Source organism: Diorhabda sublineata, chromosome 5 (genome assembly GCF_026230105.1).
Source record: "Diorhabda sublineata isolate icDioSubl1.1 chromosome 5, icDioSubl1.1, whole genome shotgun sequence".
NCBI classification, from domain to species: domain Eukaryota; kingdom Metazoa; phylum Arthropoda; class Insecta; order Coleoptera; family Chrysomelidae; genus Diorhabda; species Diorhabda sublineata.
In genome coordinates, this window is record NC_079478.1 from 38246315 (window position 1) to 38262271 (window position 15957).

General features: G+C 31.8%; 1 protein-coding gene across 4 annotated transcripts in view; it reads right to left on the reverse strand.

Moving 5' to 3' along the window:
* LOC130444392 (trace amine-associated receptor 1) overlaps nucleotides 1-15957 on the reverse strand; it is a 76914-nt gene that overhangs the window by 3978 nt on the left and 56979 nt on the right. For 3 of the 4 annotated variants that reach the window (XM_056779495.1, XM_056779494.1, XM_056779493.1), the window contains 3 exons: nucleotides 13498-13614; nucleotides 6008-6313; nucleotides 2090-2344 (listed from right to left, as the gene is read on the reverse strand). In XM_056779495.1, the coding sequence (XP_056635473.1) occupies nucleotides 2090-2344; nucleotides 6008-6313; nucleotides 13498-13614 (678 nt within the window). The remainder of the gene's footprint in view (nucleotides 1-2089; nucleotides 2345-6007; nucleotides 6314-13497; nucleotides 13615-15957) is intronic. The other variant, XM_056779496.1, reaches the window with a different exon arrangement.

Sequence of the window (15957 nt, forward strand, 5' to 3'; positions counted from 1 at the left end):
ATTTAAATCCTATTTTTGCATTTTATTTTCGAAATTTTGATTTAAAAATGATTTAAAATATTTTCAAATTGGTTTTAGAATGGAAAGTATTCGAAATAATTGAAAAAAAAATGTATTTTTATGAAAAATTAATATAATAAAGTCATTTCAGAACATTTAAATCATATTTTTGCATTTTATTTTCGAAATTTTGATTTAAAAATGATTTAAAATATTTTCAAATTGGTTTTAGAATGGAAAGTATTCGAAATAATTGAAAAAAAAATGTATTTTTATGAAAAATTAATATAATAAAGTCATTTCAGAACATTTAAATCCTATTTTTGCATTTTATTTTCGAAATTTTGATTTAAAAATGATTTAAAATATTTTCAAATTGGTTTTAGAATGGAAAGTATTCGAAATAATTGAAAAAAAAATGTATTTTTATGAAAAATTAATATAATAAAGTCATTTCAGAACATTTAAATCCTATTTTTGCATTTTATTTTCGAAATTTTGATTTAAAAATGATTTAAAATATTTTCAAATTGGTTTTAGAATGGAAAGTATTCGAAATAATTGAAAAAAAAATGTATTTTTATGAAAAATTAATATAATAAAGTCATTTCAGAACATTTAAATCCTATTTTTGCATTTTATTTTCGAAATTTTGATTTAAAAATGATTTAAAATATTTTCAAATTGGGTTTAGAATGGAAATATTCGAAATAATTGAAAAAAATTGTATTCTTATGAAAAATTAATATAATAAAGTCAGTTTACAACATTTAAATACTATTTTTGCATTTTATTTTCGAAATTTTGTATTTAAAAATAATTTACAATATTTTCAAATTGGGTTTAGAATGGAAATATTCGAAATAATTGAAAAAAAAATGTATTTTTATGAAAAATTATTATAATTAAATCAGTTTCCAACATTTAAATCCTATTTTTGCATTTTATTTTCGAAATTTTGATTTAAAAATGATTTAAAATATTTTCAAATTGGGTTTAGAATGGAAATATTCGAAATAATTGAAAAAAAAATGTATTTTTATGAAAAATTATTATAATTAAATCAGTTTCCAACATTTAAATCCTATTTTTGCATTTTATTTTCGAAATTTTGATTTAAAAATGATTTACAATATTTTCAAATTGGGTTTAGAATGGAAATATTCGAAATAATTGAAAAAAAATGTATTTTTATGAAAAATTATTATAATTAAATCAGTTTCCAACATTTAAATCTTATTTTTGCATTTTATTTTCGAAATTTTGTATTTAAAAATAATTTACAATATTTTCAAATTTGGTTTAGAATGGAAATATTCGAAATAATCGAAAAAAATTGTATTCTTATGAAAAATTAATATAATAAAGTCAGTTTACAACATTTAAATACTATTTTTGCATTTTATTTTCGAAATTTTGTATTTAAAAATAATTTACAATATTTTCAAATTGGGTTTAGAATGGAAATATTCGAAATAATTGAAAAAAATTGTATTTTTATGAAAAATTAATATAATAAAGTCAGTTTACAACATTTAAATCCTATTTTTGCATTTTATTTTCGAAATTTTGATTTAAAAATGATTTAAAATATTTTCAAATTGGTTTTAGAATGGAAAGTATTCGAAATAATTGAAAAAAAAATGTATTTTTATGAAAAATTAATATAATAAAGTCAGTTTACAACATTTAAATCCTATTTTTGCATTTTATTTTCGAAATTTTGATTTAAAAATGATTTAAAATATTTTCAAATTGGGTTTAGAATGGAAATATTCGAAATAATTGAAAAAAATTGCATTTTTATGAAAAATTAATATAATAAAGTCAGTTTGCAGCATTTAAATCTCATTTTTGTATTTTATTTTCGAAATTTTTAATTCAAAAATAATTTAAAATATTATAATTTTTCATAAAAATCCCATTTTTTTCCAATTATTTCGAATAATTTCCATTCTAAACCCAATCTGAAAATATTTTAAATAAATTTTAAATTCAAAATTTCGAATTTTTACTGTTCCGAATATTCGATGGGGGGATTTGAACGGTTTCTAGCATTAGGATTTCGAAATATCGCAATTAATCTCACCTTATTGAACAAAATTTCTCGGCTAACCCTTCGGAAATGATTATTCAGAAGCCAGTAAAGAAACGGATTCCAAAAACTGTTACTTAGCGCTAACCACGTAGCGAGAAAATCTAGTGAAGGGGGAGCTCTGGTCCCCGTGCAAGCTGCTACGACTTCTTGTATCGTCCAAGGCGTTACCAAAACGATAAACCCCAACGACATCGCCGCCATTGTCCTTGATGCCGTCGTACTTAACCTACGTTCTTGCGTCATTAACTAATCAAAAAAAAAAAAAATGATAATAATAATAATTATCTAAAATTCACCAAGAATGATGTTTTACTTTTATGGAAAGATCCTTTCCGGTTGTTTTCTCTATTACTTTTGTTTATTCGATAGACAGGATATCCAGGACGTTGGAGTTTAACCCCCCGTTCTTTTCATGTGACAAGGGTTGTTGTTTACACTTTACGGCGATGCTACGAAATGAGAAACGGAACGGAAACTACCCTCTAGGCATTACACATAAAAGCCACTCTGTATGTATGTACGTATGTGTGTGTGTGTGTGTGTGTGTGTGTGTGTGGTGGGTCATTCAATGCAACTTAGCCTCAAGCTTTATGCAAAAAAGTACTTCAATCAGGGAAACAACACTTTACGGTAAACGATAAAAATAAATAACTAAAAATGTTATTTCGGAATTTTCCCTATATCTTTTAAACAACGTAAATCGGCCGAGACCCGAATCCCTTTTAATTTCCTATACATCTCGATAAGTAAACTAATTTCTGAGGCCTCTAATGAATGCTCTAATTGAAACTAGAACTTCTACTCGGTTATAAATTATCCGCACTATCGATTTGTAATTCCGTAACAATATTCGATTCATAATTTTGGCTCACCCCCAGACATTTTTTTTACCCCCTCGTCCATTATTAACGCGTCGCCATTTATAATTTAATATTTAAAAATATTACGATTTGTTTGTAGCGCTGACGATAATATTAATACAACTATAGAAGGAAACGATGAAAAATATCGTTTAAGCACTTTTGCACGCGATTCTGTACGACTACAATCGGATTTCTGTAAAAGTTCGACAGCAAATTTCGTAAAAATAACGAAAATGACGAATTTGTGCAATGAAAATGCCCCCGCGGTGGAATTAGCTCGGGGAAATGGGGGAGTTGTTGCTTGTTTGACCAATCGACCGACGATGGTTCCGTAAGAGACGGATATGATTCAAGACAAAGTTTAGATTATTTAAAAATAAGAATTAATCACTGGAAATCTACAATTAAAAATTGGAAGCGATGGGTTTGAATTCACTTTTCGGGAAAACATATCGGCCTATAGAAAGAAGAGGTTTTGCTAAAAAGTAACAGACAAAATTCAACAATATAAATAGCCGGAGATGTCGAGGCGATAAATATTCAAATCAGTTTTTTTTTTCGAGGGTTAGTTCGGAGTTAAAAATGGTTCTGTTGAAATTTTATACTGGAGCGATTTAATGTTTGATTTTCGCTTTATATCAGAAGAAACCCCCTACTGGTTAGATATGTACGAGACCCATTCGGTAACTTTTCAGCCACATAAAAATACGCGGATTCCTCGCGAAGATTCGTCCCAAAGTATTAGCAAAATCTGCAATTTCACGTAGAGAGAATACCAGAAGACAGATGGGTAGAGTGGGTTGAAAATCAGAGACCGAATACACGCAGCCTTGTAGGCAGACCTCCGAGGAGTTTAGCTTCTCGGGAAGATCCAAGAAGACGGCCAAACGTACAGGATTGAACAGGTCTTCTTCATTGTAAAGTATACCAGAAGACAGATGGGTAGAGTGGGTTGAAAATCAGAGACCGAATACACGCAGCCTTGTAGGCAGACCTCCGAGGAGTTTAGCTTCTCGGGAAGATCCAAGAAGACGGCCAAACGTACAGGATTGAACAGGTCTTCTTCATTGTAAAGTATACCAGAAGACAGATGGGTAGAGTGGGTTGAAAATCAGAGACCGAATACACGCAGCCTTGTAGGCAGACCTCCGAGGAGTTTAGCTTCTCGGGAAGATCCAAGAAGACGGCCAAACGTACAGGATTGAACAGGTCTTCTTCATTGTAAAGTATACCAGAAGACAGATGGGTAGAGTGGGTTGAAAATCAGAGACCGAATACACGCAGCCTTGTAGGCAGACCTCCGAGGAGTTTAGCTTCTCGGGAAGATCCAAGAAGACGGCCAAACGTACAGGATTGAACAGGTCTTCTTCATTGTAAAGTATACCAGAAGACAGATGGGTAGAGTGGGTTGAAAATCAGAGACCGAATACACCCAGCCTTGTAGGCAGACCTCCGAGGAGTTTAGCTTCTCAGGAAGATCCAAGAAGACGGCCAAACGTACAGGATTGAACAGGTCTTCTTCATTGTAAAATATACCAGAAGACAGATGGGTAGAGTGGGTTGAAAATCAGAGACCGAATACACGCAGCCTTGTAGGCAGACCTCCGAGGAGTTTAGCTTCTCAGGAAGATCCAAGAAGACGGCCAAACGTACAGGATTGAACAGGTCTTCTTCATTGTAAAGTATACCAGAAGACAGATGGGTAGAGTGGGTTGAAAATCAGAGACCGAATACACGCAGCCTTGTAGGCAGACCTCCGAGGAGTTTAGCTTCTCGGGAAGATCCAAGAAGACGGCCAAACGTACAGGATTGAACAGATCTTCTTCATTGTAAAGTATACCAGAAGACAGATGGGTAGAGTGGGTTGAAAATCAGAGACCGAATACACGCAGCCTTGTAGGCAGACCTCCGAGGAGTTTAGCTTCTCAGGAAGATCCAAGAAGACGGCCAAACGTACAGGATTGAACAGGTCTTCTTCATTGTTGGAAGATCAACCACCAGTTTAATGTTGTTTCTGAGACTTATTAAGTGATGTTGTTATGAAACTTTTAGATTTTCTTAGACTTGGAGTGTTTCTTCAACTAATTTTTCAACAATCCGTTGAATTCGTTATTGATATGGGTCCAAAGTATGAAGACTTTGGCGTTTGCTAGCTTCCTCATTGGTTGGTGTACCCTAGGTTTACTTGGTTTGTGTTAACTAGGGTTTTAATTGTTTATTTACATTCCAAAGTTAATTCATTATTGAAAAATAGTTTTCCTGGTAGTATGGAGAGGGATTTTGGTTGAAAAATATTCTATTCAGCTCGTTGCGCTAGCTCGAAACCAGGGAGATACATTTAGAGCTTGAGGTTCCATAAATTTTCGTTTCTTGTTAAAAAAATCGATAATTTCGTTGGTAAAAAATGGAAAAAACTTTTAGATTTCAAAGAGATGTGAAACAAAATAAAATTGATTCGTTTAAGACGAAAAATTTAAAGATTTCGGGGGGGGGGACGAAATCGAAAGTTGGTAGTTGGAGTTTATTGACATTTTTACGTAATTTTTTGGAATATTTAATGAAATAATCATTTCTTTTTGGTATAGAAACGTTTTATAATAAAAATATTGCAGTAAAAAACTTATTTTTTATTTAAAATGTAATTACGGATTACCAATTTTCGATATCACAATATTGAAGTATATATTAAAAATTATCTAATTGTTACAAATTTAAATGAATTTCGTCTCTAATATAGAGTCGTCTCCGAAGTTTTTCATTATGATTCCGACCACAAATCCTAATTTAAAAAGAAACTTTCCCAAAATTAGTTTACCCGAAACTCGAACTCAAAATAAACAACTTCATTTTTGGATTAACGAGTTTTTCGGCTTTTCTTCGGCGTACCTTTCATTGTATCATCAGTTTTCGTAATTTTTTTCTCTTCGACACAAAAAAAAATTAATCAACAGATAATTAAAATATACCTACGAGAAGAAAATTAATTATCGCGTAAAACATCGACCGAAAATAAAAATGTATATGATTAAAAATGTTTTTCACTTACTTTTTCAATATGGGTTGATGGCGTGACATGTTCCAGTTGATTATTCGTGAGAATGTCTCCTCTGGAGGTTTTCTTTAATCTCAATTTGTTGACGTGAAAAGCGGAGCCGTAGCAATACATCAAAATCATGGTGGTGGGAAAATAAAAACCGCACGCCACCAAAATTCTCGTCGAGGCTCGGTTGTAAAAGGGTTCGCACGCCACCATTCCCGTTGAATTGAAATAGAAACCGCTATGGGGCAGCACCAAAATAGAAAACAACGTCACCGACATTATCCATGTCATGCTGATCAATGCGACGCATCCCTAAAATAGTCACGTTCAAAAATTGTCCATCGAAAAGCGACGAATTTCGAAAAATACAAATCTAGAACGTTGAATTTTTCAAATAGACCAGAAGATCTGGTGTACCAAACAGATGAATGGGTCGAAAATGAAAGTTATTATCAATTTCGTCAAAGGACGTGAAAAAAAGGGCTCAACAAGATGTCAAAATCGAAACGCGACGTTTTTTAGATAAAAACGTGATAAAACTAAACCCCAAAACCTAAAATGTTGAAAATTGAGTTGTTTCACTTTGATAAATTCAGTTCGAACTCACGAAATTGAACCTAAGGTAAAATATTGAGTGTACCTTGGTCTCAAGCTCAAAAATGAAATGTGAAAATCGAAACGCGACGTTTTTTAGATAAAAACGTGATAAAACTAAACCCAAAAACCTAAAATGTTGAAAATTGAGTTGTTTCACTTTGATAAATTCAGTTCGAACTCACGAAATTCAACCTAAGGACAAATATTGAGTGTGCCTTGGTCTTGAGCTCAAAAATGAAATGTGAAAATCGAAACGCGACGTTTTTTAGATAAAAACGTGATAAGACTAAACCCAAAAACCTAAAATGTTGAAAATTGAGTTGTTTCACTTTGATAAATTCAGTTCGAACTCACGAAATTCAACCTAAGGACAAATATTGAGTGTGCCTTGGTCTTGAGCTCAAAAATGAAATGTGAAAATCGAAACGCGACGTTTTTTAGATAAAAACGTGATAAGACTAAACCCAAAAACCTAAAATGTTGAAAATTGAGTTGTTTCACTTTGATAAATTCAGTTCGAACTCACGAAATTGAACCTAAGGTAAAATATTGAGTGTACCTTGGTCTTGAGCTCAAAAATGAAATGTGAAAATCGAAACGCGACGTTTTTTAGATAAAAACGTGATAAAACTAAACCCCAAAACCTAAAATGTTGAAAATTGAGTTGTTTCACTTTGATAAATTCAGTTCGAACTCACGAAATTGAACCTAAGGACAAATATTGAGTGTACCTTGGTCTTGAGCTCAAAAATGAAATGTGAAAATCGAAACGCGACGTTTTTTAGATAAAAACGTGATAAAACTAAACCCCAAAACCTAAAATGTTGAAAATTGAGTTGTTTCACTTTGATAAATTCAGCTCGAACTCACGAAATTGAACCTAAGGACAAATATTGAGTGTACCTTGGTCTTGAGCTCAAAAATGAAATGTGAAAATCGAAACGCGACGTTTTTTAGATAAAAACGTGATAAGACTAAACCCCAAAACCTAAAATGTTGAAAATTGAGTTGTTTCACTTTGATAAATTCAGTTCGAACTCACGAAATTGAACCTAAGGACAAATATTGAGTGTGCCTTGGTCTCAAGCTCAAAAATGAAATGTGAAAATCGAAACGCGACGTTTTTTAGATAAAAACGTGATAAGACTAAACCCCAAAACCTAAAATGTTGAAAATTGAGTTGTTTCACTTTGATAAATTCAGCTCGAACTCACGAAATTGAACCTAAGGACAAATATTGAGTGTGCCTTGGTCTTGAGCTCAAAAATGAAATGTGAAAATCGAAACGCGACGTTTTTTAGATAAAAACGTGATAAGACTAAACCCAAAAACCTAAAATGTTGAAAATTGAGTTGTTTCACTTTGATAAATTCAGTTCGAACTCACGAAATTGAACCTAAGGACAAATATTGAGTGTGCCTTGGTCTTGAGCTCAAAAATGAAATGTGAAAATCGAAACGCGACGTTTTTTAGATAAAAACGTGATAAAACTAAACCCCAAAACCTAAAATGTTGAAAATTGAGTTGTTTCACTTTGATAAATTCAGTTCGAACTCACGAAATTCAACCTAAGGACAAATATTGAGTGTGCCTTGGTCTTGAGCTCAAAAATGAAATGTGAAAATCGAAACGCGACGTTTTTTAGATAAAAACGTGATAAGACTAAACCCAAAAACCTAAAATGTTGAAAATTGAGTTGTTTCACTTTGATAAATTCAGTTCGAACTCACGAAATTGAACCTAAGGACAAATATTGAGTGTACCTTGGTCTTGAGCTCAAAAATGAAATGTGAAAATCGAAACGCGACGTTTTTTAGATAAAAACGTGATAAAACTAAACCCCAAAACCTAAAATGTTGAAAATTGAGTTGTTTCACTTTGATAAATTCAGTTCGAACTCACGAAATTGAACCTAAGGACAAATATTGAGTGTACCTTGGTCTCAAGCTCAAAAATGAAATGTGAAAATCGAAACGCGACGTTTTTTAGATAAAAACGTGATAAGACTAAACCCCAAAACCTAAAATGTTGAAAATTGAGTTGTTTCACTTTGATAAATTCAGTTCGAACTCACGAAATTGAACCTAAGGACAAATATTGAGTGTGCCTTGGTCTCAAGCTCAAAAATGAAATGTGAAAATCGAAACGCGACGTTTTTTAGATAAAAACGTGATAAGACTAAACCCCAAAACCTAAAATGTTGAAAATTGAGTTGTTTCACTTTGATAAATTCAGCTCGAACTCACGAAATTGAACCTAAGGACAAATATTGAGTGTGCCTTGGTCTTGAGCTCAAAAATGAAATGTGAAAATCGAAACGCGACGTTTTTTAGATAAAAACGTGATAAGACTAAACCCAAAAACCTAAAATGTTGAAAATTGAGTTGTTTCACTTTGATAAATTCAGTTCGAACTCACGAAATTGAACCTAAGGACAAATATTGAGTGTGCCTTGGTCTTGAGCTCAAAAATGAAATGTGAAAATCGAAACGCGACGTTTTTTAGATAAAAACGTGATAAAACTAAACCCCAAAACCTAAAATGTTGAAAATTGAGTTGTTTCACTTTGATAAATTCAGTTCGAACTCACGAAATTCAACCTAAGGACAAATATTGAGTGTGCCTTGGTCTTGAGCTCAAAAATGAAATGTGAAAATCGAAACGCGACGTTTTTTAGATAAAAACGTGATAAGACTAAACCCAAAAACCTAAAATGTTGAAAATTGAGTTGTTTCACTTTGATAAATTCAGTTCGAACTCACGAAATTGAACCTAAGGACAAATATTGAGTGTACCTTGGTCTTGAGCTCAAAAATGAAATGTGAAAATCGAAACGCGACGTTTTTTAGATAAAAACGTGATAAAACTAAACCCCAAAACCTAAAATGTTGAAAATTGAGTTGTTTCACTTTGATAAATTCAGTTCGAACTCACGAAATTGAACCTAAGGACAAATATTGAGTGTACCTTGGTCTCAAGCTCAAAAATGAAATGTGAAAATCGAAACGCGACGTTTTTTAGATAAAAACGTGATAAGACTAAACCCCAAAACCTAAAATGTTGAAAATTGAGTTGTTTCACTTTGATAAATTCAGCTCGAACTCACGAAATTGAACCTAAGGACAAATATTGAGTGTACCTTGGTCTCAAGCTCAAAAATGAAATGTGAAAATCGAAACGCGACGTTTTTTAGATAAAAACGTGATAAGACTAAACCCCAAAACCTAAAATGTTGAAAATTGAGTTGTTTCACTTTGATAAATTCAGTTCGAACTCACGAAATTGAACCTAAGGACAAATATTGAGTGTACCTTGGTCTCAAGCTCAAAAATGAAATGTGAAAATCGAAACGCGACGTTTTTTAGATAAAAACGTGATAAGACTAAACCCCAAAACCTAAAATGTTGAAAATTGAGTTGTTTCACTTTGATAAATTCAGTTCGAACTCACGAAATTGAACCTAAGGACAAATATTGAGTGTACCTTGGTCTCAAGCTCAAAAATGAAATGTGAAAATCGAAACGCGACGTTTTTTAGATAAAAACGTGATAAGACTAAACCCCAAAACCTAAAATGTTGAAAATTGAGTTGTTTCACTTTGATAAATTCAGTTCGAACTCACGAAATTGAACCTAAGGACAAATATTGAGTGTACCTTGGTCTCAAGCTCAAAAATGAAATGTGAAAATCGAAACGCGACGTTTTTTAGATAAAAACGTGATAAGACTAAACCCCAAAACCTAAAATGTTGAAAATTGAGTTGTTTCACTTTGATAAATTTAGTTCGAACTCACGAAATTCAACCTAAGGACAAATATTGAGTGTACCTTGGTCTTGAGCTCAAAAATGAAATGTGAAAATCGAAACGCACCGTTTTTTAGATAAAAACGTGATAAGACTAAACCCCAAAACCTAAAATGTTGAAAATTGAGTTGTTTCACTTTGATAAATTCAGTTCGAACTCACGAAATTGAATCTAAGGTAAAATATTGAGTGTACCTTGGTTCCAGAGGGTTTCCACAAAGATATAAAACGTAATAAAACACTCGAAATAATTGAAAAATTATCAGATTTGATCTTTTTATGATGCGATTTTTGTTTCGGGATTAAATAATTTCGTAACTTGATTTGCCGAAGGAATATTTTTATTCGAATAAAAGTAATAATCGATTTTCTGGAACATAAATCAATTTTTTCGTAACAACCCATATTTTGTTCGTTATCGAAGCGGGTCTTTTATGAAAATGCCACCTTCGGATACGGTATCTGGCCATCTATCGATCAAACATTCGAAAAGAAGTTTTTTCGTGGTGGATTTTTCTTAGATTTGACCGCTTTATCGGGGTTCCGATGACAATCTCTTCCGAGGGTTTTTATATCGTGGAAACTAGTATCATCGCTAAAAAGATATCGACGTGAAATATAAGTATACGGAATTGTTTTTATGTTAACGTCGTTTTAAAAGTCGAAATTTTCGTTTCTATAACGAAAATTTTCGCTCGTCATACGGACGGTAATTACGTGTCGCTTATCAGCGACATATTCGGCCGTTCGTCGTCTCCATTCTGCTCCAAATTAGAACATTATCCGCAGATAGTGTTACAATCACCAAAAAATCTCCAAAGAAAAATGACTTTCGCCGTCCATTGTTCACTTCCCCGGAGAACGGAATCGATTATAGAGATGGGAGTCGTTCATAAATCCCCAGCCGGAAATATTTCAAACTTTTTTATTTATACTCAATTTCATCCAAATAATCGGTCATAAATCGCAGCGAGTCAAATCTGCTTAAATGGTGGACGAGCTTTCGTGTTTCGGTTCCAAAATTTTGAAGAGGTTTCGGTTAATTTCTGGAATATTTTGGGGCACGATTTCCACGGTTTTTTTCTTTATATTAACCTAGATGGAGATTCGATAGAAAATTTCAAGCAACATTAATTGAAATATACTTTACAGTAAATGTTATTTCGTTTAAACTGCCGCCCCCATCTCAATTCTCCCGAATCTAGTCGACTCGCGGTTAAGTTTTTTTTTCGATTACTCGACGAAACTCCTAAGCAAAAACTGAATATCCATATCCTAGGGGATAACGCGATTTGAAATTGATGAGATCGAATATTAAGATTAGAGTCCAGAAATTTGTTGTATCAAAAAAAAAAAATTATACGCGATATAGATTTGTAAGATAATTTAGATTATTTTCGATGAAAAAACGATCCGAGAAAATAATGATTTTTCTTATTAAATAAGCGTGAAAAAATTATCTTTCATTTTGTGGAAAAAGGGAAACGATTGCGTCATTAATTTCCAAATTTCCGAGTAAATTGAGTACGACATTTTTCAGTTTTATTTTTTCAGAACATCGATAAATTAAAAGGATTCGATTACATCAAGTTTTTCGGACGTTATTTCAATATTTAAAACGTTTTTCCAATTCGTTAATATCTTTATACAAAGTCGATGTTTCCAATAGATTTTTTTCGAAAATAACTCTTAGTTTCTTAGACGTGTGTGAATCGATTATGATTGATCGCTTAAATCCAAACTTCCTGCTACTAAAATTAATTGAATATCGTGTTTTTTTCGACTCGAATCACTTCCATTAACCATTTTCGTTCCATCTTTGATAAAAATTCAATCTTATAATAAAAATAACGATGTATATAAGTGGTTGTTTATTTTTTCGAAATAAATTTTCATCAAAGGTAAAAGTGGATGTTACAAAAAACATTTCATCGTTGTATTGAATTCGAAGGTATATTCTTTGAGTTTCAGTTTGAAGGGGATGTAACGAAGCTTTAATTTCAACCACGAATCTGAAGATTACTAATTTTCTTCCAAATTATCTGTTGTATTGTTAATTTCTACGTAAAGTCGAGATTTGAGTTCGATTCCGGAGATATTCCAGTTCGCTCTAATTACCCCATCAGAATTTAGTAACAGAAATTTCAAATAAAAATGAAAATAGTGCAGCCAACTTATTTGGTTATGAAAAACAACGTTTTGATTACGACGTTGTTAATTTTATAAATTCATTTCGTCATAAAATTTCGAAATATCGTTTTTCGTATCTACTTTTTCCCATAAAACAGTCCCAAAAACCTCCTATAAGTAATTAAACCTTTTCCCAATTTAGAAAATTACTGTTCACACGTATCTCGACGGGATTCGATTAATTTTCTGTTTCAGAAAATAGTTTCCGCTCGAGATAAAAATGAAAACTATTGTTTTTCGTTATTTAATAATTTTTTTTTTTTATTTTAATCGATGTTTTTTCTTCTCGACAGGTAAATCTCGAGTAGGTACGCGATTTTTTCCATTTGCAGGTGTTGAATAACGGAAAGTGAACTAATGGAAACCCCGTAACCGAAACGACGTTTCGTGCTGATGGTTTCAAGGTTGAAGCGTGTTTAAGACGACGAGGTTTAATCTTTCGAAATAGAAACAACGACAATCTTAAAAGGTTACAAATTGACTGTAGTATTTTCGAAAATTATAGTTGAAAAAGGTCGTTTTAATCTGGGTATCCACTGTAAATGAATCTCCTTCGAATTACAAGAAGGTAATAATCCGAGAAATCTATCAAGTGCTACGTTCAGATTTATTATACAAGTCTACAGTCCAATTTATATAATTAACTTCGTTTTTCAGATCGAATAATGTTATTTATCTTTTTTTTCTATAAATCAAAGTAGAAATCGACGTATTCCTTAGTTAATTTCATGAAAAAAGTGAGCTGTACTGACGAGGATCATTTGATATGATAATTGGTCAACTATAACAGGATTCCTTCGTAATTATTATTAAAATTGGGGTATAAATCGAAATAAATATGAGAATCGATAATGTAAGAATGAAGAAACCAAATTTTTATTATTATTTTAACGTCAAGTACTTACTTTTTTACTGGAATGCTTGTGATATCTGGCTGGGTACAGCATACATAAATATCTGTCCATTGCCATACAAATTAATATCACAGCACTTTGTTGACTTATGGCACCTCTTAGCAACGCCTGTAATCAACGTATAAAAATCCTTTTCAATTAATACGCTTTTATTAGTTTCAACTGTATGTTTCCGGTTTCGATTTTGTCTCATTTTGAACACACACTTGTCAAAAACGATAATTTAATCGAGTAAAATAACGAATTGTCAAAATCAGCTGAGGTTCATTTAAAAATGACCACCGTGGGGTAAACAAATACTTTTGTAATTTCTATGTAATTGGGTTAAAATCGTTTTTGTACATTTCAGTTATCACAGTAATTAATCAAAATTGATAATCTTGAATACAAAGTTTATTGAAAGAAAACAGTTTAAAAAAACTCACTACCGGAAAAAACTGAAACTATATAAATCGATTGTTTACCCCACAGCTGCCATTTTGACGTATATTAGCTGTTTTGCTCGATAATTCGATCGAAATGTATGATAATTCCGATTGGATTTCTTTTTGTATCCTTTTCAATATGATACGCTTTTATTAGTTTCAACTGTATGTTTCCGGTTTCGATTTTGTCTCATTTTGAACACACACTTGTCAAAAACCATAATTTAATCGAGTAAAATAACGAATTGTCAAAATCAGGTGAGGTTCGTTTAAAAATGACCACCGTGGGGTAAACAAATACTTTTGTAGTTTCTATGTAATGGGGTTAAAATCGTTTTTGTACCTTCCAGTTACCACCGAGTTATCACAGTAATTAATCACGTTTGATAATCTTGAATACAAAGTTTATTGAAGGAAAACAGTTTAAATAAAACTCGCTACCGGAAAAAACTGAAACTATATAAATCGATTGTTTACCCCACAGCTGCCATTTTGACGTATATTAGCTGTTTTGATTGATAATTCGATCGAAATGTTTGATGATCTCGATTGGATTTCTTTTTGTATCCTTTTCAATATGATACGCTTTTATTAGTTTCAACTGTATGTTTCCGGTTTCGATTTTGTCTCATTTTGAACACACACTTGTCAAAAACGATAATTTAATCGAGTAAAATAACGAATTGTCAAAATCAGCTGAGGTTCATTTAAAAATGACCACCGTGGGGTAAACAAATACTTTTGTAATTTCTATGTAATTGGGTTAAAATCGTTTTTGTACATTTCAGTTATCACAGTAATTAATCAAAATTGATAATCTTGAATACAAAGTTTATTGAAAGAAAACAGTTTAAAAAAAACTCACTACCTGAAAAAACTGAAACTATATAAATCGATTGTTTACCCCACAGCTGCCATTTTGACTTATATTAGCTGTTTTGATTGATAATTCGATCGAAATGTTTGATGATCTCGATTGGATTTCTTTTTGTATCCTTTTCAATATGATACGCTTTTATTAGTTTCAACTGTATGTTTTCGGTTTCGATTTTGTCTCATTTTGAACACACACTTGTCAAAAACCATAATTTAATCGAGTAAAATAACGAATTGTCAAAATCAGGTGAGGTTCGTTTAAAAATGACCACCGTGGGGTAAACAAATACTTTTGTAATTTCTATGTAATTGGGTTAAAATCGTTTTTGTACATTTCAGTTATCACAGTAATTAATCAAAATTGATAATCTTGAATACAAAGTTTATTGAAAGAAAACAGTTTAAAAAAAACTCACTACCTGAAAAAACTGAAACTATATAAATCGATTGTTTACCCCACAGCTGCCATTTTGACTTATATTAGCTGTTTTGATTGATAATTCGATCGAAATGTTTGATGATCTCGATTGGATTTCTTTTTGTATCCTTTTCAATATGATACGCTTTTATTAGTTTCAACTGTATGTTTCCGGTTTCGATTTTGTCTCATTTTGAACACACACTTGTCAAAAACCATAATTTAATCGAGTAAAATAACAGATTGTCAAAATCAGATGAGGTTCATTTAAAAATGACCACCGTGGGGTAAACAAATACTTTTGTAATTTCTATATAATTGGGTTAAAATCGTTTTTGTACCTTTCAGTTATCACAGTAATTAATCAAGTTTGATAATCTTGGATACAAAGTTTATTGAAGGAAAACAGTTTAAAAAAACTCACTACCGGAAAAAACTGAAACTATATAAATCGATTGTTTACCCCACAGCTGCCATTTTGACGTATATTAGCTGTTTTGCTCGATAATTCGATCGAAATGTATGATAATTCCGATTGGATTTCTTTTTGTATCCTTTTCAATATGATACGCTTTTATTAGTTTCAACTGTATGTTTTCGGTTTCGATTTTGTCTCATTTTGAACACACACTTGTCAAAAACCATAATTTAATCGAGTAAAATAACGAATTGTCAAAATCAGGTGAGGTTCGTTTAAAAATGACCACCGTGGGGTAAACAAATACTTTTGTA